The following is a 23,172-nucleotide window of genomic DNA, read 5'->3' on the forward strand; positions in this document are numbered from 1 at the left end:
TATTTTTAAACATTTCATTTAAGAGGCAACAAGTTGGCTTTGTTATTTATTTGCTATGTAACTTTGGGCAAGACACTTTTCCCCTCTGAGCCTCAGTTTCCAAAGCTATAAAATGAGGGGATTGGACTAGACATTCCCTAAGATTCTTTGCAGATTTAAATCTTATGAGCCTATAATCCTAAAATCTAGACTAGGTTTTAACCAATGACAAAACTTAACAGAATTATACTTAAGTATGTATTTACTTATAATATATTTATTATATCATTTTATATCATATTTATGTCTAACATATTTATTTATAATATTATATTTAAATATATATAAAATACCTCTATTTATTGTGTCTCCCCCACAATATCAAGCAGTCTCAATAAATATTTGTGGCCTTATGATTAAAAATGATCATTTCCTGTGTGTCTGTATTCAGTCTCTCCTAGTAAGGACAAGCCATTGCCTCTGCAAGTACCGTATTATAAGTTGTACATTCTTCCTCTGCTATTATCCCTTCTCTACCTCTTCCATTATTCTTTGCTGGGTAAGTATCAAATGTACCGGAAAGAGCAGGCTGTTATTTCTGCCAGAAGCACTTGAATGGCACTCTAAAGAGAAGACAATTTATGTCTTTTATAAAAAAGGTAGTAACTTGACCAAGGCCCTTTTTAAAATTATACTAGAGTTTTCATGTCCTCAAGTGTCATATGGTCTATTCATGACACTGAAAATCGGATCTATAAAATGCTTAAAACAGCCTATTTTAAAATATACAAATATGAGAGTGAAGGTCTACCCATTCCAACACAGAAGGCCAAGATGTCTAAAAGGAATTATCCACCCCTATCCCAACTAACATAATTAACAATATTCTCTATTTCTTAATATTTTTATCTGATGAAATTACCCCTTTGATTGAGTTACAGAATCAATCGAAGCTATAAAATAGGTATGAATTCCTAGATACCTCTATTGGCTCAATTGAATCAATCAATGAAAGGTATAAAATAAGTAAGGAAAACTTATTAAAAGGCTTGGAAGGAATTAAATACTTACAGCCATTGGATGGAATAAAATGGCATTATATAGGAAGCTCCTTGAGAGCAGGGACTGCTTTTTTTTCTTTCTCTGTATATTCACTGGCATACAGTAGGCACTTAATAAATGTTTATGAACTGAGGCTGAAGAGGATCAGTCATGCCCTGCAGGGTTTAGATAAAATAGCAAACCAGTGTAGAATCTAGTATTCCAATATCAGGCAAGCCTAGAGACTTCAACCAAGCTCCCTAAGAGGAAATTACTTGGGGGAAGAGGGGGGAGAGAAGTCTCTCTTCTCCCCTCCCTATCTCCTTGGCCAGACACAGGCTCTGCAAACTGAAAGGTTGGAAGATTTGGACTTCCCATCTGTTACAGTTAACAGTAAAAGTGTTATACAGAACAAGAGTTGCTAATGAGAGCCAAGGACCAACTAGATAAACTGAGGAAAGGCAGCTTCAAAACTTTACAACAACCTCAGCCTTCAAAGCCCAAAAAAGAGCTTCACTTCAAGGAAATTTCATGATGTTTTCTGGAAGGAAGAAGAGGATTTCCACCCAACCAGGATCTATAAATTACCCCTTCACCACATGTGCTCCCTAACCTTGAGCTCACTTGGACTCACTTCTCAGAGAGTGTGACCCCAACTTTTGGAGAGATGTTGTTGTATGTCAATCCTTGTCATGCCTTTGTAAAAGCTAATTGGTGTTGATGAGTTAACCGATATTGGGTGGATATTAATTTGCTAAATGATATTAGGAAACGCACGGTATGGGTGCTTGTAAGTGATAGTATTAGCCACCTCCAGTCCCTCAGTGTTACTCCCTAGAACCGTGAGAGAAGAGGGGGTAGCCACCATGTGGGGATCGAGCTAGTGTAAAGCTGGGACAGTGAGTACAGAGCCTGAGCTACACAAGGATATCTGAAATGAAGTTAGAAACAATAGAAATGTTAGCTCAATATCTAACACAAACTGTCCCTCCCAAGTAACACTCAAAGCAGTTCAACACATACCAATCTCATCATTGTCTTTGTATGCCTAGCAGAGTGTCTGACACATTAACAAGTACTTGTTGACTGGTTGATTGAAAAAATGAGATAATAGGAGTAAAGCACTTTGCAAACCTTAAAGCAATATATAAATCCTATCATCATCATCATCATCATTGTCTACTAGGTCAAGAGCCCTGAGCTAAGCGGGGTCATAATTTTTTAAAATGTCCTGGGTCGATATGAACAGGCAGCTTTCAGAGGAAGAAATTAAAGCTATCTGTAGGCATATGAAAAAATGCTCTGGATCACTACTGATTAGAGAAATGCAAATCAAAACAACTCTTAGATACCACATCTCTCCTGTCAGACTGGCTAAAATAACAAAACAGGAAAATGATAAATGCTGGAAAGGATGTGGGGAAATTGGAACATTGTTACATTGCTGGTAGAGTTGTGAGCTGATCCAGCCATTTTGGAGGGCAATTTGGAACTATGCCCAAAGGGCTATAAAAATGTTCATACCCTTTGACCCAGCAATACCACTTCTAGGGTTGTATCCCAAAGAAATCACACAAGCGGGAAAAGGACCCATACGTACAAGGATATTTATAGCGGCTCTTTTTGTGGTAGCCAAGAACTGGAAATCAAAGGGATGCCCATCAATTGGGGAATGGCTGAACAAGCTGTGGTATATGAAGGTAATGGAATACTATTGTGCCATAAGAAATGGAGATGATACGGACTTTGTAACAACCCGGAAAAACCTACACAACATAATGCTGAGTGAGCGGAGCAGAGCCAGGAGAACATTGTACACAACCACAGATATATGGATTCCGTTAGGACCAACCCTGACATACTTCACTCTTCTCAGCAACGTAAGGTGCAAGGTCAACTCCAGGGGACTCACGATGGAGAATGCTATCTACATCCAGAGAAAGAACTGTGAAGTTTGAATGCAGATTGGGGCGCACTACATGCTCACCTTTTTTCCTTCTCTTTTGTTTTCGTTTTTGGGTTTTTTTTTTGGTTCTGTTTCTTCTTCCTCATGATTCATTCCATCGGTCATAATTCTTCTCCACAACTTGACTAGTGTATAAATTAATTCAATGCGAAGTTATACATGGTAGTTATACGAGATTCCATGCCGTCTTGGGGAGGGAGGGTGGGAGGGAGGGGAGAAAATCTGGAACTCAAAATTATGTAGAACCGTGTGTGGTAAACTGAAAATAAATAAATAAATAAATAATTGGAAAAAAAAAAAAAAAACAAAAAATGTCCTGGGTCCTTAGAATATTACTTGTGAAAATAATACCAAAATCAATCTGTCTATAAAGAACAAGGTAAATTAAAAGTCAATGTTTTCATGTCTTATCATGTTTCCTGGAAGTTCTTGAGCCCAGCTTTGTCCCAGTCTTTGGGGACGCCAGTACCTACCTACTTGACTGCTTTGTGACTCAGTCTCTTTTTCTCTGAAATACATTTTTAAATTAAATACAGGTGCCCATAATTACATGGTATTGTGAAGGACTACTGTAGAGATAATCAAGAAAATGATACATGCTGCATGATTTCTGAATAGGAAAGAGCAGGCAGTTGAGCACTGTGTACACAAACCACTGTAGTTGTCCACATTTTGGAGCCCCCTGTAATTTCTGACATTTAAGAGGACAGATCTATAAAGGCCAACTGGTAGATCAAGAAATTTGTACAGAACACTAAAAGGGCACATTGCATTGCACCAGGGTGCTTGAGAGTATATGATGAAATGGGAAGAGAGGGAAACAAAAAAGAAAGGAGAAAGGAAGGAAGGAAGGAAGGAAGGAAGGAAGGAAGGAAGGAAGGAGGGAGGGAGGGAAGGAAGGAAGGAAGGAGGGAGGGAGGGAGGGAGGGAGGGAGGGAAGGAAGGGAGGAAAGAAGGGAGGGAGGGAGGAGGGAAGGAAGGGAGCAGGGAGGGAAGGAAGGGAGAAGGGAAAGAAGGAAGGGAGGAGGGAAGGAAGGAAGGGAGGAGGGAAGGAAGGAAGGGAGAAGGGAAGGAAGGAAGGGAGAAGGGAAGGGAAGAAAGAAGGGAGGAAGGAAGGAAAGAAGGGAGGAGGGAAGGAAGGAAGGAAAGAAGGAAAGAAGGAATAAGTGCTCAGGATACAGATCCAAAAGCAAAAAGGTATCTACCCTCAAGGAGCTTACATCCCAATAGGGAGTAGTAGCCAAAGAGTGAAATTTTGGTTTGAAACCTCAAAAGGATGGTGAATAGTTGTGAAGGAGCCTGACATGCTTAGATATCTGAATAAAGAAGGTAAATCTAATAATACAAAGAAAACAGACTGGATGGAGGAAAGATTAGAGAAGGATCACTTAGGAGGCTCCTGAAGAAATACAGGCATGTGGTAATGATAACTTGTATTCATGTGACGACAATGGAAAGAAGACTACAGGATTTAGAGCTGAAAGGATCCGTGGAGATTGTCTGGCCCGAACTCCTCATTTTACAGATGAAGAAACTAAGGCTCGGAGAGAGTAAGTGAACTCTCCTGAACTAACATTGCTAGTAAATAGCAGAGCTACTCAAAATTCAAACCCAGAGTCTCTGAGTATAAAACTAATGCAATTCCACTTGTATTATCATAATGGCTCCTAAAAAGACAGGGGCGCACATGAAAGATATTACAAGATCGACTCTCCAGAATTTGTCAGCCCAATTAGATTTGTAAAGGATGAGGAAGAGAGAAAGATCAAATAGAACACAAAGTTCTTGAGCATGAGTCAATGGCAGTGTCATGGAAAGATAATATTTGGTCTTGGAAACCCAGCAAAAGGTGCACCAAAACATGCAGTTAGAAATGTCTAGCAGACACTTGTAAACACAGGCCTGAATTAAATTCGATTCAACAAACGTTTATTAAATGCCTACATGCAAGTTCTGGTTCTGGGCAGTGGGAATGTAAAGACAAAAACAAGACTTGCTTGTGTAAATGCACAAGAGGTGATTGCTGGGTAGGCCAAACTGGTAGGCCAATTTGGCAGAAACGTAAAGTACATAATATGGAATAAAGCTGAAAAGGGAGCTAGGCTGATGATCTGTATTTTAGACTACAGTCAATAGAGATCTACTGAAGATTGCTGAGCAGGGCAATGAAATGATCAGGCTTGTGCTTTAGAAATATTATGGGAACAGATGGGAAGAGACACTTGAAATAAAGAGCTTATAAGGCTATTACAATAATCCAGGTGATGAGGGCCTGAACCAGAATGGTGGTTGTGAATGGAGAGAGCAGTGCAAATGTGAATAATGCGGATACAGAATCGATGGAATGAGACAACTAATTGGATTTAGAGGGAAAGAATTGATGGAAAAAATCCCACCTTTGATGATTATTACCTCTGTGTCTTTCACCAAGTCACTTAAATTCCCTGGGCTATATTTTCCTCATTTATAAATGAGAGGATTGGATTTTATAACCTCAAATCCCTTGTAGCTCTAAATCAATGATGCTATGTTGTCATCATGGGGAATGTCACTTGTGGAAACTCCTTCCAACAAGACAATATGCAAACCCTCAATGATTTTATATGTCTTAGGGCGATGCACATAAAGGTTACTTGGCTTGTCCAGAGTCAGACAAAATCTTAGTGCACACACAGGGGTGTGGGAAAAGATGATGATCCATCAAGGCAGATTGTAAAGGAACAGCTGGGCAAGTAGGAAGAGACTCAAGAGATAGTTGTTATGGAAACCAAGATCTGAGAAGGTTTGCAACAGGACTGGGCAATCAATACTGATAAATACTGTGGAAGGGTCAAGATGGCTGAAAACAGAAAAAGCCATCGGAGTTGTAGATTAAGAGATCATTGGTAACTTTGGAGAGAAGAATTTCAAAGTGAATAAAGAAGTCAGGACAGCTAGGTGGTACAGTGGATAGAGAGCTGGACCTGGAGGCAAGAAGACTCATTCATCTTCTTGAGTTCAAATCTGGCCACTGACACTTAATAGCTATGTGACCCTGTGCAAGTAACCTTGTTTGCCTCAGTTTCCTCATCTGTAAAATGAGCTGGAAAAGGAAATGGCAAATCACTCCAGTGTCTTTGCCAAGAAAACCCCAAATGGGGTCTTTGCCTTTCTTTGTATCTTCAGTGCTTAAAACAGTGGGTGCTTGCTTAATAAATGCTTATTGACTTAATTAGTAAAAAGCATCAGGAATATACTTACTCATATGAAAACCACTAATGTCTGTTTACTCTTAAGATACATTCCTAACAAACTGGCTTATTTGGCTTCCTTTCCCACAACCCAATAGAATCAGCAAATTTCAAGTGTGACGCAGAGTAGTTCTGGACTAAGGCACATTGATGGTTAAAGCTTGAGAGTGAGAAAAGATAGAAAAAAAACTATTAAAAAGCATACACAAGAACACAAAAAGCAGAACAGGAAATTTTCAAGCAAGAAAAAAAAATAGTGCTACACCTCAATAGTCCCTGTAAACATTTTGTTATATAAAATAGTAGATTTTCATAACGATAAGCCTGTCATCAAGAAAAGGCTAAATTGCCTTCCTTATTGAAAACCAGCCTAGGAGTCCAAAGCACCTAAGTCTCTCCTTTTCTGTTGCAGAGTCCTTTCAGAGGCACCTGATTCTGTGACCCCATTTAGGATTTTCTTGCAGAAGACACTAGAGAAGTTTGCCATTTCCTTCTCCAGCTCATTTTACAGATAAGGAATGGCCTGACTCTGGAGCCTGTGTGCTACCGCAGGCACCTCTCCATAAACTATAAATGTTGCAGCTCTATCTTGATAGAGGTTGACTCCTTACAAGCTGTTCCCTGAACCAATAAAATTACGGGTCCCCCACTTTTGTAAGTTTGTTTAAGAATGTATAAAAAGGCCCGATACAGTTTCGAAAGAAAATAATCCAAGAAAGATTTAATCAAAATTGTTTAAATTTTTTAAAGTTTTGCTCTAGTAAATTCACTAACATGAAAACTTTGTCACCTAAAGATTTCAGATGAATGAAGACCTGATGCCACTGTTTTTATAAATGGGCAAAACATGCGTGTTTGGTTGCTACCTTACCTTAGAATAAAATGCTGTTGCCATGTGAAAATGTGCCATTTAAAATTAATTATCACGTTGCTAGATGCAAGTATCACACCTGTATGCACATTTAGCATGCAATGGATAGAGCACTGGACCCATAGTCCAGAGGATCTAAGTTCAGATCCTGTATTGGAACACTTAGTTCTATAGCCCTGTGTTAAGTCACTTAACTTGTTTTGGCCTCAGTTACCTCATCTGTAAAAGGGTACTAATAATAGCACCTACTTGTAAGGGCTGTTATAAAGTACTCAGATAACATATGTAATAATAATGATGAAAATAATATTAGCCAACATTAATATAGCACTTATTATATGCCAGGCACTGTGCTAAGCACTTTCTAATTATCTCATTTGGTGCTCACAACAACCTTGAAAGGTAAGTGCTATTATCCCAATTTTACAAAGGAGGAAACTAAGAAAAACAGAGGTTAAGTGACTTGTCCAGAGTCACACAGCTAGTCAGCATCTGAGGAACTCAGGTCTTCCTGACGCCAAGCCTAGTGCTCTATCCACTGCACCAATTACCTGTGAAATGCTTTGTAAAGCTTAAAGTGCTATCCAAATGCCAGCTATTATTATTATTATTATTATAACCAACACTGATAAATGGACATTATTTGATTATTTTGATTAAATGACAAATGATTATTTGATTAAATGACACTTCTGCATGCTCTGTTCTAAATCATTTGTTTGAAAGATCAAGGCATTTCTAATTCAATTATCTTATTTTCTCTATTTTCTCTTATAAAATGCATAATAATTAAAGTGGAGTTGAGTCAAAAAATATAAACATGTAAACTGATTTAAATTGGGTTAACATAGCAACAACACAATCCATTGAGGAAAGAAAAGATCGTCAAATAGGTGAGTTTATAATCTATGAAATGCTTTTTTTTCCCATGTAAAACATTTTGCCTGATTAACTGAACTGAACAGCTGTTTGACTATACTGAACCAATCAGCTGGGTTTTTTTTAACTGTGTAGATACAACCACTTTTAAGTAAACATGAAAATATTTCCATTAAATAAAAAGAAGTGGTCCTCCAGATACAAAAAAGCTTAAAGCCGGTGGCGTTTTTGTTAATGCAGTTAATAACCCTTCTGGTTTCACTAGAATTGTTTCCCAGAAGCAGCATCACAGATATGCAATGTTTTCACAATAAACTATATTCCCATCATTTATCTAATCCATCAACTTATATTCTTATGATCTATTTATCACAGACTACACAACCATCACAAATCAACAATTGATTTCTTTTTTCCAAATGTCTTAAACCGTGGTTATATAAAACTGAACAAGCTGCTCATAAATGTACTTCAACTAAGCTTGGAGACCATAAACCATTACTTACTTTCTCAACCATCAAATAAGCTGGTGCACCAAACAAAAAAACGTACTCAGGAGACCTCACTTAAAATCAGCTATGGTGTTCTATAATTGTAACTGTTGACATATTTTCCCAAGAGAAAAGTGATTTCTACTGCTCATATTCACACACCAGTGAGATACTGACACCACATTTTTCTAGAAAAGTGACAGATGTGTAAGAGTAATTGTTCATTAGGCACTGTATCTTTGTTTATTTCCCAGGCACCTTTGCAGCAGAAAACTGTCACTGAGCATTTTTCTGCATATGGGTTGTCAAACCTCCAGCCAACAGGGCCTTTCCACTTTAGTCAGAAGTTTTGCTTTTTGCTCATTAATAACTCAAACATAGAGAGAAAGCAGAAGACCAGATAGCTCAGGGTAATCCAAAGAAGATCTATAAAATGGGGAATTTACCATACAGCACACTTCAATACACAATGGATCTGCAATCCCATTAATATGTATCCTTCCCTCCAGTGGTACAGAATGTTATGCAACACTTTCTCATCTTCTATGGCTCTCGTCTATGTCCTCCCATAAATGCTCCATAAGGGATCTACCTTCATGTGATGCACTTAGGAAAATACAACTTGAGGGGAGAAATCAGAAAGCATTCATCTTCACAGGAAAATTTGCACATTCTGCTTTCATCTACATAACAGGCATACTGTCATTCCCAATGCAAAACTTATAAATGTACATGAATTATTTTATGGGAGTTAGAGCTGAAAGGGAACTTGGTTAGATACCATACTTGGTATGCAACATGGTGCAGTAGAAAGAGGCCTAAATTTGAATGTGAAGCTATGTTCAAAATCTAGGTGATTTGTTGCCTGTGAGACACTGGACAAGTCATTTAGTTTGTCTTGGAATTGTTTTTTTCAATCATAAAATAAGGAAGTTAGACTAGAAGACAACGCATTATCCTACTACCTTCTTGAACTCTCTCAGTTTTCAGATGAGGAAAATGAAGACCCCGAAAGGCAACATGATTAGCCTCTGGTAGTCAGTCACACAGGTGGGTGAGAGCTGAGATTCACACTCAGCCCTTCCACTCCAGGGCTTTCTCCACCACAACAGGTTCCTCACACCCAGGGGTGTGCTGGGAAATCTTTAACAACCAGCTTTTGGAGAAAAACATTTAACATTTTCTCCATCACTTTTCCAGAGTAGACAACAACAGAACAATAAACCAAGCCCTGGAAGAGTAAGTAGCATTTGCTGATTTCCAAGGTTTAAATGCTCATGCTGAAAATTTAATGATTAAGGTTCCCAAATTTATTTGGCCTACAGGCCCCTTTTCAAAAAACTTATTCAGCACTGCCCTGGAAATCTACTTTCTTTAACCCTTTAATTTTTTTTAAAATTTGGGTCATTTAAAACTACTGCCACCTCCTTGGATCTTTCCAGGGAACCTATGGTAGCCACTAAGAGCTGGCCCCAACACACCCCTGCCACACCTTTGTAGATGGCTCAGAAATAGAAGCACAGTTTTCCTTCCGTAGAGTAAAGTCTTAACTCTGTATGAAGGTTTTCCAGATATAACTTAAAACGACTTCAACAATCTATATCCTTAACCAAATCTCTAATAGTGCGTCTTACCAGAGAGTCTTATCTCAGGAGCTGTCATTCTAACTAAAAGTCATTCCCCTCTCAATGATGAACTGGGGAGTTGGGAGAGTTCATCCTACACTTACCTTCCTAGAATGAAGCATACTGAGCATTGTTCATTAAAACATTCAACAAACATTTGTGGAACACCTATTGCATGCAGAGGATTATGCTGGGCACTGGGGGGAAGATATTAAGCTTAAATGAGATAGGGTTGCTATCCCTATGGAGCTAGCTGTCTAGGAGAGAATTAAGGCAGGCATATAGCCAACTAAAAATAAATCCTAATAGCTCAGCACATTAGAAAGGTGTAAAACAAATTACTATATGAGGTTAGAGGTGAAAGGTCATTGCCAACCAAAGGTGATTAGGGAAGGCTTCTTTAAAGAGTTGGCATTTTAATTGGGCTCTAAAGGAGGAGTTGAATATTACACCGGTTGAATATTACAAGTACAGGGAACGGTGTAGGTAGGCAGTTAGGGAGGCAAAAAAGTGCATGTCAGCAGGGCCAAGTCTGATTTAATTGGGGAGCAGCATGCAGGAAAATAACATGTAGTAAGTCTTGAGCAACAAAATGGTACCAGATTGTATGAGCTCTTGACTGCCTGGCAAAGGAACATGAAATTGATTTGGTATGCAATAGTGAGCCTCTGGAGATTTTTAAGCAGGGGCATGACAAATGGAACTGTTGCTGGCATCATGGGATCAGCACCTGTTCATGCATACCTCCTGTTTCTTGGAATGGCTCACTCAGGAATGGGAGAGGACAGAAAGAGAGACAGAGAGACTTGTGCCTTCCCATCTCTTTTCTCTGCTATCCCTTCCACCCCCTTAATGAGTACCACTCACTTAGCAAACCAAACTGAATGTGGTAAGGGGCACAGGATCAGCCTGAACGATTAAGGAACCCTGACAGTGAATTTGCTAGAAGGCAAAACCCTTGATGGGTTCTGAATTCGACACGAAAGGCTCTAGCAAATGAAATCAAAATGGAAGCAATTTTCCAGTATACACATTATAAGAAAGTGAATTAAAACCAAGAGAATTCGATTCAATAAACGTTTATTGAGCACTTGTATGTGCAAGGTGATGTGTTAGGTGCTGGTGATATACAACTGGAAAAAAAACTCCATAGTCCTTGCCCTCGAAGAGCTTACAATCTACTACAGGGAATATGACAGGTACACAGGTAAGCATAATACAAGCTAAGGAGGGATAGGGGCAAAGGAGAGATACAGAGTACACTGAGAAACTTTGAGGGAAGTAAAGAACACTTTCAGCTATGGCGGGGATTAGGGAAGCCTTAAAAAACTGAGCCTTGGGGGGAAGAGGAACTTTAATGGGAAGAGCTAAGAAGGGAATATGTTCCAGGCATGAGGTACAGACTACCTGAACGCAGTATGGCAGAGGATGGCAGGCTGAATCTAGGCAATAGCTAGCAATTCAATTTGGTTAGAACACAAAGGGTGTGGAGAGCAATAAAAAATTAGGCTAGAAAGGGAGGCTAGAGGCAGACTGTGGAAGGCCTCAAATCTAAGCCTAAAGAGTTTGCACTATATTTAATTCTATTGGCTAAGTGGATTCAAATAATCACTTTCAGAAGATGGAAGAGAAACATGATGACAAGCCCTGGGCTTCCGCATTCATCCCAATTTATTGGCCTAAAATTGGCTAGTTTGCCATCTTTTCCACCTGGCAAATGTAACTTGGTGTTCAAAATCTCCAGGTGAGAAACTCCTTTTTGGAACAGTCTGGTTGGCAAAATGATCCCTACCTGGAAGACTGACATTTCCCAGACCAAGCAGCTGCTAGAGAACCTGAGTCACCTGAACTGCAAGCAAGACAATCAGCCTCCAACAAAGAACTACAGAGTTTACCCCCACTGAGGAAAGTTCCTTGTTAAAGGCCCTTCAATCTGCCATCTGGCTTTCTGAGTTCACTGGCTTTAGGAGGATGATCACTTTAACCTCAAAAGGCCTAAACATAATCCCAGCTCCCCAAGGAGATAGGTGAGCAAAAATTCCATTCTAAGGGACTAAGTCTGCCTAGCTCAAGCTAACAATGCACAGCCCATGTGGGGCTAATAGCTTTGTTTTCAACTGTAAAATGCAGTAAACCACAGCCAAAATGCTTTCATGTACAAACACCAAGAGTGATGCATCAACTTCCTATTTGCAAAATGGCTCTTTCCCAAATTGTAGTTTTGCCTAAAGATAGCAGAGTAAAATATCTAAAAAATAAAATGCTTTCATGGTGTTTTTTGAATGTTTGTTTTTTACAAGGACTAAATGAGCAACCGCCAGACAGACTTGGATAAGGAGGAAAGAGAAGAACCCTAGCATGTACTTTGCAATTCACTTGGAGTCCAGGCTTGCTGCTTTAACAAAAGGAAAGTCTCAAAGCACACACACATAAGCTGTTTTGCCCCCTTATTTCCCAACTGAAAGCTCAATCTGATTTGAGGCGCTCGAACCCAAACATAGTTTTTTAAGATACTAACACAACCTCCCCACCGATGTTCACTTATTTCTTGTATAAGATTCCAGAAAAAATGACATCTCGTCCATTCCCCACTTGATAAATTGTCTAGGACAAGTTTCTCATCTCAGTCTCATTTCTCCCTACCTACCACAAAACAAGGTCACTTCCCCTGAGTTATCATAAGAAAGATATATCTGTCCAAAATTATTATATTTTGAATAGCCATATTTGGTATTCCAGAGAAGAGTTGTCCAAAACAGCCCACAATACTCCTGAGTGCTGGCTGAAACAGATTAAACTGTAATAGGGAAATAGTTAACAAAATAAACAAAAGCACAATAGAATACAAATAACATTAATGTGGTTTTCCAAGTCAATATGTGGCCCAAAGGGATCATTATGAAAGATTTAGTGGCCCTGTTTCTATTTGAATTGGATGCCACTGTTCTAGAGCCAACCTCTGAACATGGTATTCTCCTGCATTCTCCAAAGTGCAGTCAGTGAAATCAACACACTGTGGAATTGCAACAACAGGCATAGACTGACAAGTTAAACGAGGCCCCACTTCTCCCCAACACTTCTATATTGAATATAATGAGAGCCTAGAAACTAAATTCCAAATGTTCTTTGGAAAAGACAACTCAATGATGAACATCAGCTGAAATACAAACTTGAAATAGATCTGAAATATTTGCAAACAGGGCAAGATATGGGAATGCTGTGTTACAGGACACAGTTCACATGCACAGGCTAATTATGTTGTATCAGAGTTTTGCTGTATAGAATGTGATATTTAGAAGAATGGTGTTGTGAAATAAACCGATGGTTCTAAATGTCTCCTTGCTATATGGGGGGGGGCACATGATCTGAACTGTAAAATACATCTGAATCCACGTAATCATGAGTCCTGAGTCTGTTCTAATGGTTCTCTCCTAAACAAATGTACCTTGTTTTATGCATTAGATGGATTCTTAAAGGAATGGTCATAAAATAGGTTTTTATGACTATCATAAAAATCATCATTTAATTGGAATAAGGAAGCTCGATATTTAGAAGAACCTTGTTGTGAAATGAACCAACAGCTCTAAATGTATCTATTTTAGCATGTCTCTTTTGGATGCTATTGCTGTTCAAGCAAGGCTTGCTTATATTTATATTTCACACGTAAGATAGCAGGGCAAGACAAGGAAAAATACGGTACTACTAATTTTTCATCCATTCCTTCTTAAAACCGAACTTCCTAGCCAACTTTTCCCATCACAATAAGTAACATTAAAATTAAAATTATTTGGCCTGTTGTGGAAAAAAAGGAACCCAAAGTTCCCCCCAAAAAAACAGAAGAAACAAGGAGTAATTGAAATTTCAATCAATCTGCTGTCGGGACAGGCTTAAAGGCACAGCCTGACAAATGACTCAGTCTTGGCCTTACCCTCCATCTCCAAACATAAACTGCCCAATGAATGTCTTCCTGTGACTCTGCTACTCTTTCTCCTTCCATTTATTTATGCTTTTAAAAGAACACTGGATGCATTAGAAGCTATGAGCTTCAGAAGTCGATTTTCAGCACCAGGAGAGGAGGATTAAGATGAAATAGAATCCAATGGATAAATCCCCAAGTACAATGTTGAAAATTCACCCTTTCCTGTCACCACTAAAATTGGCAGTCTCCTTCCACATTGATCAGAGCCTCTCTCATGCAGTCTCTCAAGGAGCATTTAAATTAAGTGAATAAACACTAATATTTTGGAGGGTGATTGGGAGTAGAGGGGTTGAATCTCTCACTTGTAGCCTCCTTACTGATCACTTTCATTCTAACTTGCCCATAGATAGCATAAAAGGAGATATACATAGATATATATGTATATATATATACACATATACATATATGCATATATATGTGTATATACATAGATCTATATAGATATAGATATCTCTCTCTATATATGTACACACACACACACACACACAATTAGTTTCTGTCTCAAATTCAAGGTAGTTTCAAAATCAAGATGCAGAAAATAAAGCTCCTTTATTGAGGGAAATGGCAGTGAGCTCTGGCGTATCACGGTGTACCATGCCCTAGAAACCAGAGTTTGTGCCTGTTCACTTTAAAGGATCATGGATCATAGATGTAGAACCTGAAGGGAAACCTAGAGAGTATCTAGTCCAATGTCCTCATCTTATAGATGAGGAAATTGAGGCTCAGTAAGGTACAGTGACTTTCCCAAGGTCACAAAGTTGGTAAGCAGCATAGATAGGATCTGAATCCAGGCCCTCTAATTTTCAAACCAATTGATTTTCCACTGTACCATGCTACATTTCAAGGGATAAAGTTAAACCCCTCCCCTTTGGGGGGAAAAAAGTCTTTTTGCATCTAATAATTAAATGAGTATACAAGCCTTTAAAACCTTCTGAAAAACTTTAAATAGAAAAAGGATTGATTGAATTTGGTTGGGGAGGGGAAGATTTAAAATGCATTCCAGAAGCAACTTAATGCATTGAAAAGCCCAGATTTATGCTACAACCTCCAGTGTGATGGGAAACACATTGGCTTTTTTGGGCAAATAAGTATCAAACCAGTTGTTAGCAAAACTATCCCTTTTTTCGTTCTTTTTTCATGTTCATGTAGATCACTTCATTATACAAGTATGCTTAATAGTAGTATTAAAATAATAAGCTTCAGTAACCATTCAGCAGCAACAAAAAAAAACAGGTAAGGAAGAGCATGGCCAGGTTTGACAGGTTTCTTAGGCTTTTCAGCTTTTACCTCAAATTTCCAGACTGGAATACCCACACATTCCATTCTGGTCACCCCATGCTACAGTGAGATTTCTCCTCTCCCTTCTCTGGCCCTAATCAACTATTCAGAACTGTATGAAATGAAAAAAAAAATAACCTCAATAGGATTATAACTAGATAAATCCTTCATTCTTCCCCCCTCCCAGAATGATTACTCATTTCAAAAGTGTAGCTGGCATGCTATTTATTGGTCCTAGTTTGTAGTTCCAGCAAAAGAGGTGCCCATAGCGCGTACTGACCCACCATTCATTCCACTGTACACACTCCTGTGATGAGGTGACATGTCGTCGGGAGTCTGCCTCCGGAGTGTGCCTTCTCTGCTGCCTCCTCCGCCCATGTGCTTGTGATGATCTGGGCTTCCCCCATAATGCTGTTTGAGATGCTCAGGGCTTGTCCCCCTCACCCTTGGAAGGTGTTCCATGCTCCCACTCAAAATGTGCTTCTGCAGGTGCTCAGGGCTACTGCTGCTGTGCTTTTGGTGTTCCGGGCTCCCGCCAGGCCTGTGCTTCTGAAAATGTTCAGGGCTACTGCTGATCACATGCTTTGGCAGGGTCTCCGGGCTACCACCTGTGTGCTTCTGCTGTTCAGAGCTGCCTTTGACTATGGTTTTGTGATGCTCTGGACTGGGTCCTTTGAGCTGTTTCTGGTGATCTGGGCTCCCAGAAACCCTCGGTTTGGGCAGGTGTTCTGGACTCCCACTCCTGTGCTTTGAGTGTTCCGGACTCCCCTCAGCCCTGGGTTTCTGGAGATGTTCGGGGCTACCGCTTGCATGATGTTTGTGGTGGTCAGGGCTGTCCGTGCTCCCCGTGCTTGAGGTGCTGCTGCCATCCCCCACATCCCGCACATAGGGGGCACTGGTGGCCGTGAGCTGGCACAAGCTGATCTGGCTATCGATGGAGCTCCGGCTGCCAGCACAGCCCCCTTTCTCCTCATCCAGCATCACGCAGAGCTCTTTGAGTTCCATGTTCTCCTTGACAACCTCCTCCTGCTTCACTTCAAGTTCCTTCAGTTTCTGCAGATATAAGGCCACTTCCTTGTGCATCACCCCTGCCGTATATCTGCCCAGTCTCTGCCACTCACGTGACACCTTTTTTCCCTTCTGCCTATCATCATCCAGGAAACAACAAAGATCTCTCAGCTCTTGGTTGTCTTCTTGAAGCTTCTGGTTAATGTCCTGCAAAGAGACAGGGAGAGCCATTCATGAAATCAGGTTTTCAAAGGTTTTCTCATTCCTACATTAAAAGGGTCAGGCTATTCCCAACCTGCCAGGCTAGGTACACCTCTTGGGATCAAACCACTGGGAGCAACTTTCAACTGCAAGAATTCTGGGTTGGGGGAAGGGGGAGAAAGGTATTCCTGGGATAAGCAGGATGACTGTGATGACTAGACAGCAATTAGGGATAAGGGAACTGAAACTTAATAAATATCAATAGGTCAGTCAGTTTTGAGAATACACATACACGCACGTGCGCACGCGCGCGTGCGCACGCACACACACATAGACACCCAAGCCAAAGGGTATGACTAATAAGTAAGTGATGCAATATGCACATGTCCAGAAACAGGTTAACATGGATGATGGGTCTAACAACGCTGTCACTAGGTGAATATACAATAGAACAATTGATCAGAGGCAGCACCTTGGGAGCAGGGACTATTTCATTTTTGTCTTTCTATTTCCTGCACAGTTCCTGGTATACAGTAGGCTATTAATAAATGTTTGTTGACTGACTAATTGAGTGATCACAGGATTTAGTGTACAACTCACTCATTTTTCAGAAGAGAAGTCACAGGAATGGTGAATGAAATCATAGAGCAATGATTGACGCATCCATTCCAGGAATAAAATTGCTGACTTGATTATTGTTCCCAGAGAAGAGGTGGAAAGGGGAAGAGTGGATTGTGAAGATGATCACTAGACAGCAGTATGGTCAGTCCAGATGAGACTGAGAGACTTAGAGAAATTAAGTGGCTTGCCTACCATCCCATCCATCCCTTCATTCCTTGGGTATACATAAAATGAGAGCTGCCAGCACCTCCAACTCATCTCAATGCCATGCCCACTACAGAAATGGCCAAGTGCTCTCCAGAAGAGGTTTAATTCTTTACATAATCCCTCTGAGCCCTCCCTGCTCTCCAATTGCATCTCCCTCCTAAATAGTGGGTAAGTGGGTCAGAAACAGAGTAGACACAATGTATGGTCTAGCACCATGCAAGAATCCAGTTGAGGACACAAAGGAAGTAATCTTTCATTCATGTGAACCCAGGATGACTTAGACATGGACCCTCACACAACCTAGAAAGTTAATTCAAAACCATCCATCAAACTACAACCTTTATTTCACCATAGAATGAATAGTAGCAGTGTATTTTCAAGGCCTAAAGAAAAAGAACAAGAAACAACATGATGTAGTGAATAAAGGCCTTAGAATCTGAAAGACCTGAGATCAAGTCCTGCCTTTGATCAGGCAGCTAGGTGTCACAGTAGATAAAGCACTGGGAACTGGAGTCAGGAAGATCTGAATTCAAATCCAGCCTCAGGCACTTATTCCTCATCTATAAAATGAGCTGGAGAGGGAGATGGTAAACCAAGTCACATTATGTCTTAGTGACCACACAACTCTCTAAAATTGTAAATTACAGATAGTATAGAAAGTTTCTGTCTTAAAAGTTTAATATTATGAGGAAATGATGGGTTTAGACCAAAGTCATCAATTTAATTTTCCATTTCAAATAATAACAGGAACATGGTTTAGTAGAAGGAATGCTAAACTTGGAGGCAGTTAAGACATAAGTTTAAATACTGGTTCTAACATTTCCTAAGTATGTGACCTTAGACAAATTGTTTAACCTCTCTGAGCTCAATTTTCTCATCTGTAAAATGCTACAAATACTACCTAAAAATACTACCTGCTTTGAAGGGTTCTTGTAAGGAAAGTATTTAGTAGATCTTTGAGCTCTACAGAAATAATTGATGGGCTTCTGATCAAGCTAGACTTGGCTGTTTCTAGCTTCATCCTGACTGACCACGCCACTGTTCTCTGACCATCATCACAGCCCACACTACCCCTCTATTCATGACACTTTTCATTTACTTACTTAAAGTCCTACTCATCTTTTTATCCAAACATGGGTCATTTCTTTGAGTAGACTTAGCCACTTCTCAGAATTCTTTATATTCCCCCCAAAGGATCTTAATACACATCAGGTACTCATTAAATATTTAACTAATATGAGGACTACTCTAATATTTTCAAGGCTGTAGATTGATGCAAATCTAGCCACTGATGAGTGGCTCAAACATTGAAATGGCCAAGCTAGAAATAGCTCATCATTTAAAAGTCATTTTTAGAATGTCTCTTCTATATTGGTAACCATTACATAGAGAACAGAATGTCTAATGTTATAGATAAATTTATGGAAAAGTATCAATTGTATGTATTTGAAACATTATTTTGAATAAAACTAAGCATTTTTAATGAGAAAAAACACTCAGGATTTTTCAACCCCGGCATTTTAGTATAAATTCCAATCATATTCTTTCATCCAAATCAATCTTAACTTGAAAACCATATCACTTTTGGTAGGAGCAATATCTTAACTTACCCCACTCCAATTCCTCTATGTAACTTAAGCTGGTTTTTCCTTGATAAGTATTAAGACCGTACTCAAGACTTGGTTGGCTCAGGGGACTAAAGCTCTGGCTGCTGACATCACTTCCTCATCACCTGAGTACAAAACAGCTCAATATCACAATGAATAACTCAGGCAAGAGAATTTTGATCTGTTGAATCAACCCAAGGGGTCCTCAATGCCTTTCTTTCTTAATTATCCTTTTCCTGGTGATGACTTAAGTAAATCTACTCTTTTTAAATACTGAATGATCATTTTGTTCCAGTATCAAACCTAAACTACCAGTGGACTGTCCTGAGTCAGGCTCTGCCCTTAACAGGGCTGGTACTCTGTAATTAACTGTAGCCTCCAGGATTGAATAGTTAATGGAAGTGACACTATGGTTGAAAAAAAAATAAGTCAGTCACTTTTTCTGGAGGGTGAGGTACAGCTGAGAACATTTAACACTAAGATTATCTGAGAAGCCTCAGTGCCTAGAACAGAGCAGGAACTTAATAAGTGCTCACTGATTGATTTATCGATCCAGTATCAGAGCGAGTTTCTTTAAGCCCTACTTTAATGGCTGCATTTTCTTTTTAAAAGGCTCTAGTTGCCTCTTCAGTTTTGCTACCAGACAAAAGATGCTACCCGAATGTCTAAACAGACTGAAAAAGTTTAAGCTCTACCTCCTATGATAACTGGCATTTAAGATTCACAAAGCACTTCACATTATCGCTTTTCAGCCTCATCAAAACCCTGTGCAATAAGTATAATACCATTATTATCCCCATTTTACAGATGAAGAAGCTGAGAGGTATGTGTCCAAGGTAGGATCCATACCCAGCACCTCCTGACACCAGATTCAATTCTCTATTCACTAACTGCCTTTCCTATCATCTGACACCAAAAAGCCATCACTTATTCCAGCAGGGGCCCGCGTAACATATTTGTGTTTTTAAAGACCAATTTTAATTCCCACATCATTTAGTTCCTTTTCTGAGATATTTTTGGTTATTTTACAGCAACAATTTTACAGCAACGATTCATTCACAATAATGAACATTAAGGCAAGTCTAAACAAGAAGGGAGGATTTGGGCAGTTTCCCAAAGGAAGGAAGGAAGAGGAGAAGCTTTTCCAGGAGATGGGACTAGAATTCACAAAGTGGCAGGTGAATAAAAAAACTAAGACGTTCCAGGAAGAATAAATAGGGAACAAGGAACTGAAGGGAATGATGCCAGAGAAACCTGGGAAAACTTTTATGAACTGATGCAAAGAGAAGTGAGCAGAACCAGGAGAACAATGTATATAATAACAATTTTGGAAGGTAAGCTACGTTAATGTCAGTAGAGGGAGATGAAGCCAGAAAGGTGAATTTAAGCTATGTTTGGCATAGCCTTGAAGGCCAGGCTGAGGAGTCTGAACTTTAATTAGCCAAAAAAGATTCTTAAACAAGAGAAGACTTGATTTAGGAAGATTGATCTGGCAGTAGTGTGTTGGAAAGGCCAATAGTGTGATGGGAAACAAGAAAGGAGATGGAGAGGCCAGTTTGAAGAGATAATGAGACCCTTAATTAATTTGAGTGATGAGAATAGAAATGAAAAGAAACAGCTTTGGGAGAATGTACCATTTCTGTGCCCTTACTCCTCATATTGAGATTATTGGTAATTATAGCTTCAGAATTAGAAAAGAACAATCATTGTCTTAGCAGCAAAAGACATTATTCTCAAATTATTCAATTTCCTACAGCATTAGTAAATACTTTAGTCATAATGATCCCATTCCATCCCATTTTAAGCTGTACATAATAAACTGAGACTATTTCCCAGAAATCATTGTCCACTCTGGATTTGGTTTAGGTTAGAGATTATCACTTCTAACAAGAAAGTACATATTAATAACAGAAGGAATTAAATTCAAGAGAAAAATCTGGTCCTAACCCTAGAGGAGGGGCCTAACTAGATCACTGAGAAACAAGGCCATGGAGCCAAGTCCCAATTAATGCTAGACCTCTTATATCTGTGTAGCTATGCCCCATTAGATGCTATCTTGCGGGAGGGTGGGGAGGGTGAAAACCTATTCCCAATGAGTAACTATTACAACGATAGGTTCATAGGTTTAGAGATAGAAGAAACCTCAGAAGCCATCTAGCTCAGTTCCCTCACTTTATAGAAGAAGATCTGAAGATCAAAGAGGTTCAATGATTTGCCCAGTCACAAAGGTAGGTAGTAAGTAGTAGAACTGGGATTAGAACCAAAGTCCTCAGACTCCACAGCATACTTTCCACTGTACCATTCTGCCTCCACTTATCTGGACTGTGACCTATGAAGGCACAGCATTTTTATGAGAGGCAGCATTTTTATTCTAGTGAAATTTCATAGGCTGGGAACTTGGGCTTCACTGAGCTAATATTACCTTCCTTCCAGGATAACTGTAAAACCACTGCCTCCCTGAGTAAGTATATTAGAAATAGTGCTGACTTCAACCAGTTTCCCTAAGTGAGGATGCTGGAAATGATTCAGGATCACTGTAGGTCTGACAATGTATACTGATATTTCAAAACTAGTCTGAAAGCGTCTTTTGAAAGTTATTGAACTTCAATGTTAATGCTTAGTTTAAAGGAAAAGAGGGCAAGCATCATTAAAAGGACTTCTCAATGACATCATGGCTAAATTCTCCATTACTTTATGGCTAAAAGTATAAAAGATAAATGGGGGAAGGTGGTCATCAACCAATTTCTCCCTTGGCTAACAAATCCCTAACAAATCAGACTTCCTTGATTGCCATATATCTTTTTGTATTCCTAACAGTTACATACAGCAGGTGCTCAATAAATAGATGTTTATTTTAATGAATGGACCAAACAGAAGGACACACTCCAGGATTTTCTCAGAATACCTCCTTGTGAGATCACATGACAACATTGACATACCTCAAGTCTCCCTCCCCATTAGGACTGCCACATCACTGCAGCATTCTACCATGACACACCATTCAAGTCAAGAGAATGTCTGATGTGCCTTCTCTGCCCTTTCTTCTGTTTTTCACCTAGAATTTTTTCTTCAACTGAGCAATTTGGAGTCAGAAGGCATAATAATAAGAGCAAGGAGAAGAGAACAATATCTGTGGGTATGATTTTACTCCAAGTTACTCCTGAAGTCATTTCATCTGTTATTTGGCTCCTTATAAACAAAGCCAGAACAATTAGAGGAAGGAATAAATGGAGGTGCCATTCACAAATTGATGCAGAAAGGAAGTTTGTTAGCTAAATCAGGAGCCTTCCCAGCAATCAGTATTCAGTTAGGCATGTAAGGAGGTTTTTATATTCACTTGGCACTTTCTATTTCAAAGGGGGGTAAAAGTTATTCCCTCATGCACTCCCCTCCCAAGTCAAAAAGAGTCTTGGCCCAAAATGGAGGCATCAGAATTTGACACTTGGGCAAGCAGTCACCACCCTGTGCACCTGGGGACTGGAAATGAACACCAGTTTAAACGTGAAAGTACTTACTTCCAAACTCAGCAAGAGACAAAACATTTGAATAGAAAGGGAAGGTGGTGATAACTCCTAAAATCCATTCCCAGTCTGATCAAGTATCTCAAGATGAAGAGATAGGCAAGTTGCAGGAGCTGGTTGGGAAACTGGATTCTACTAATGGGGCATTCAGATAAGCAGATGAAGTCCTTCCCAGTCTCATCCTGCAGTCTAGGGCTATTTTTTGCCAGTTATCTGCTGTTAAGTCTGGTTCTCTGAGTTTTACAATTCTGGCTTTCCTTTTCTCATGTAGTTCAGCCTCACTGTCCAACCAAGTACATACAGTGGCTTTGTAGCTAGTTTACTTTCTCAAATACAAATATTCTCCTGCAGAAACACATCCTCCTCATTACTCCAAGAGAGAGACCTGAAATCTCCCTTCAGCCCAACTAAAAATTGGGGGAGAGAGAGTCTTGACACAGCTTCAGGCACAGTAACCCATTCCATCTTCTCACTCCCCCTCTAGCGATAGGAAAGCCAGACTGGGCCAGGGCTCCAAGGGCCTGCTATTATTTTAGAAGTTGATGGAAAACCAGATGCCACCAAAGTTTGGAAAAGTTACCAAAAGAGAGTGGTTAGAGGTGAGGAAAAGGTTACTTGTTTTAACCACGAAGAACTTTAGCTAGTTCCTTCCTGTTTTGTTCAGGATT

The 23,172-nt window shown here is 39.6% G+C and overlaps 1 protein-coding gene across 1 annotated transcript in view; it reads right to left on the reverse strand.

Moving 5' to 3' along the window:
• The window catches only part of CCDC85A (coiled-coil domain containing 85A), a 245,853-nt gene that overhangs the window by 221,260 nt on the left and 1,421 nt on the right, over positions 1-23,172 (reverse strand). Inside the window, exon 2 of the mRNA XM_036752727.1 lies at positions 15,624-16,554. Within this exon, the coding sequence (XP_036608622.1) occupies positions 15,624-16,554 (931 nt within the window). The remainder of the gene's footprint in view (positions 1-15,623; positions 16,555-23,172) is intronic.

The sequence above is a fragment of the Trichosurus vulpecula genome, chromosome 3 (genome assembly GCF_011100635.1).
Source record: "Trichosurus vulpecula isolate mTriVul1 chromosome 3, mTriVul1.pri, whole genome shotgun sequence".
Taxonomy (NCBI): Eukaryota; Metazoa; Chordata; class Mammalia; order Diprotodontia; family Phalangeridae; genus Trichosurus; species Trichosurus vulpecula.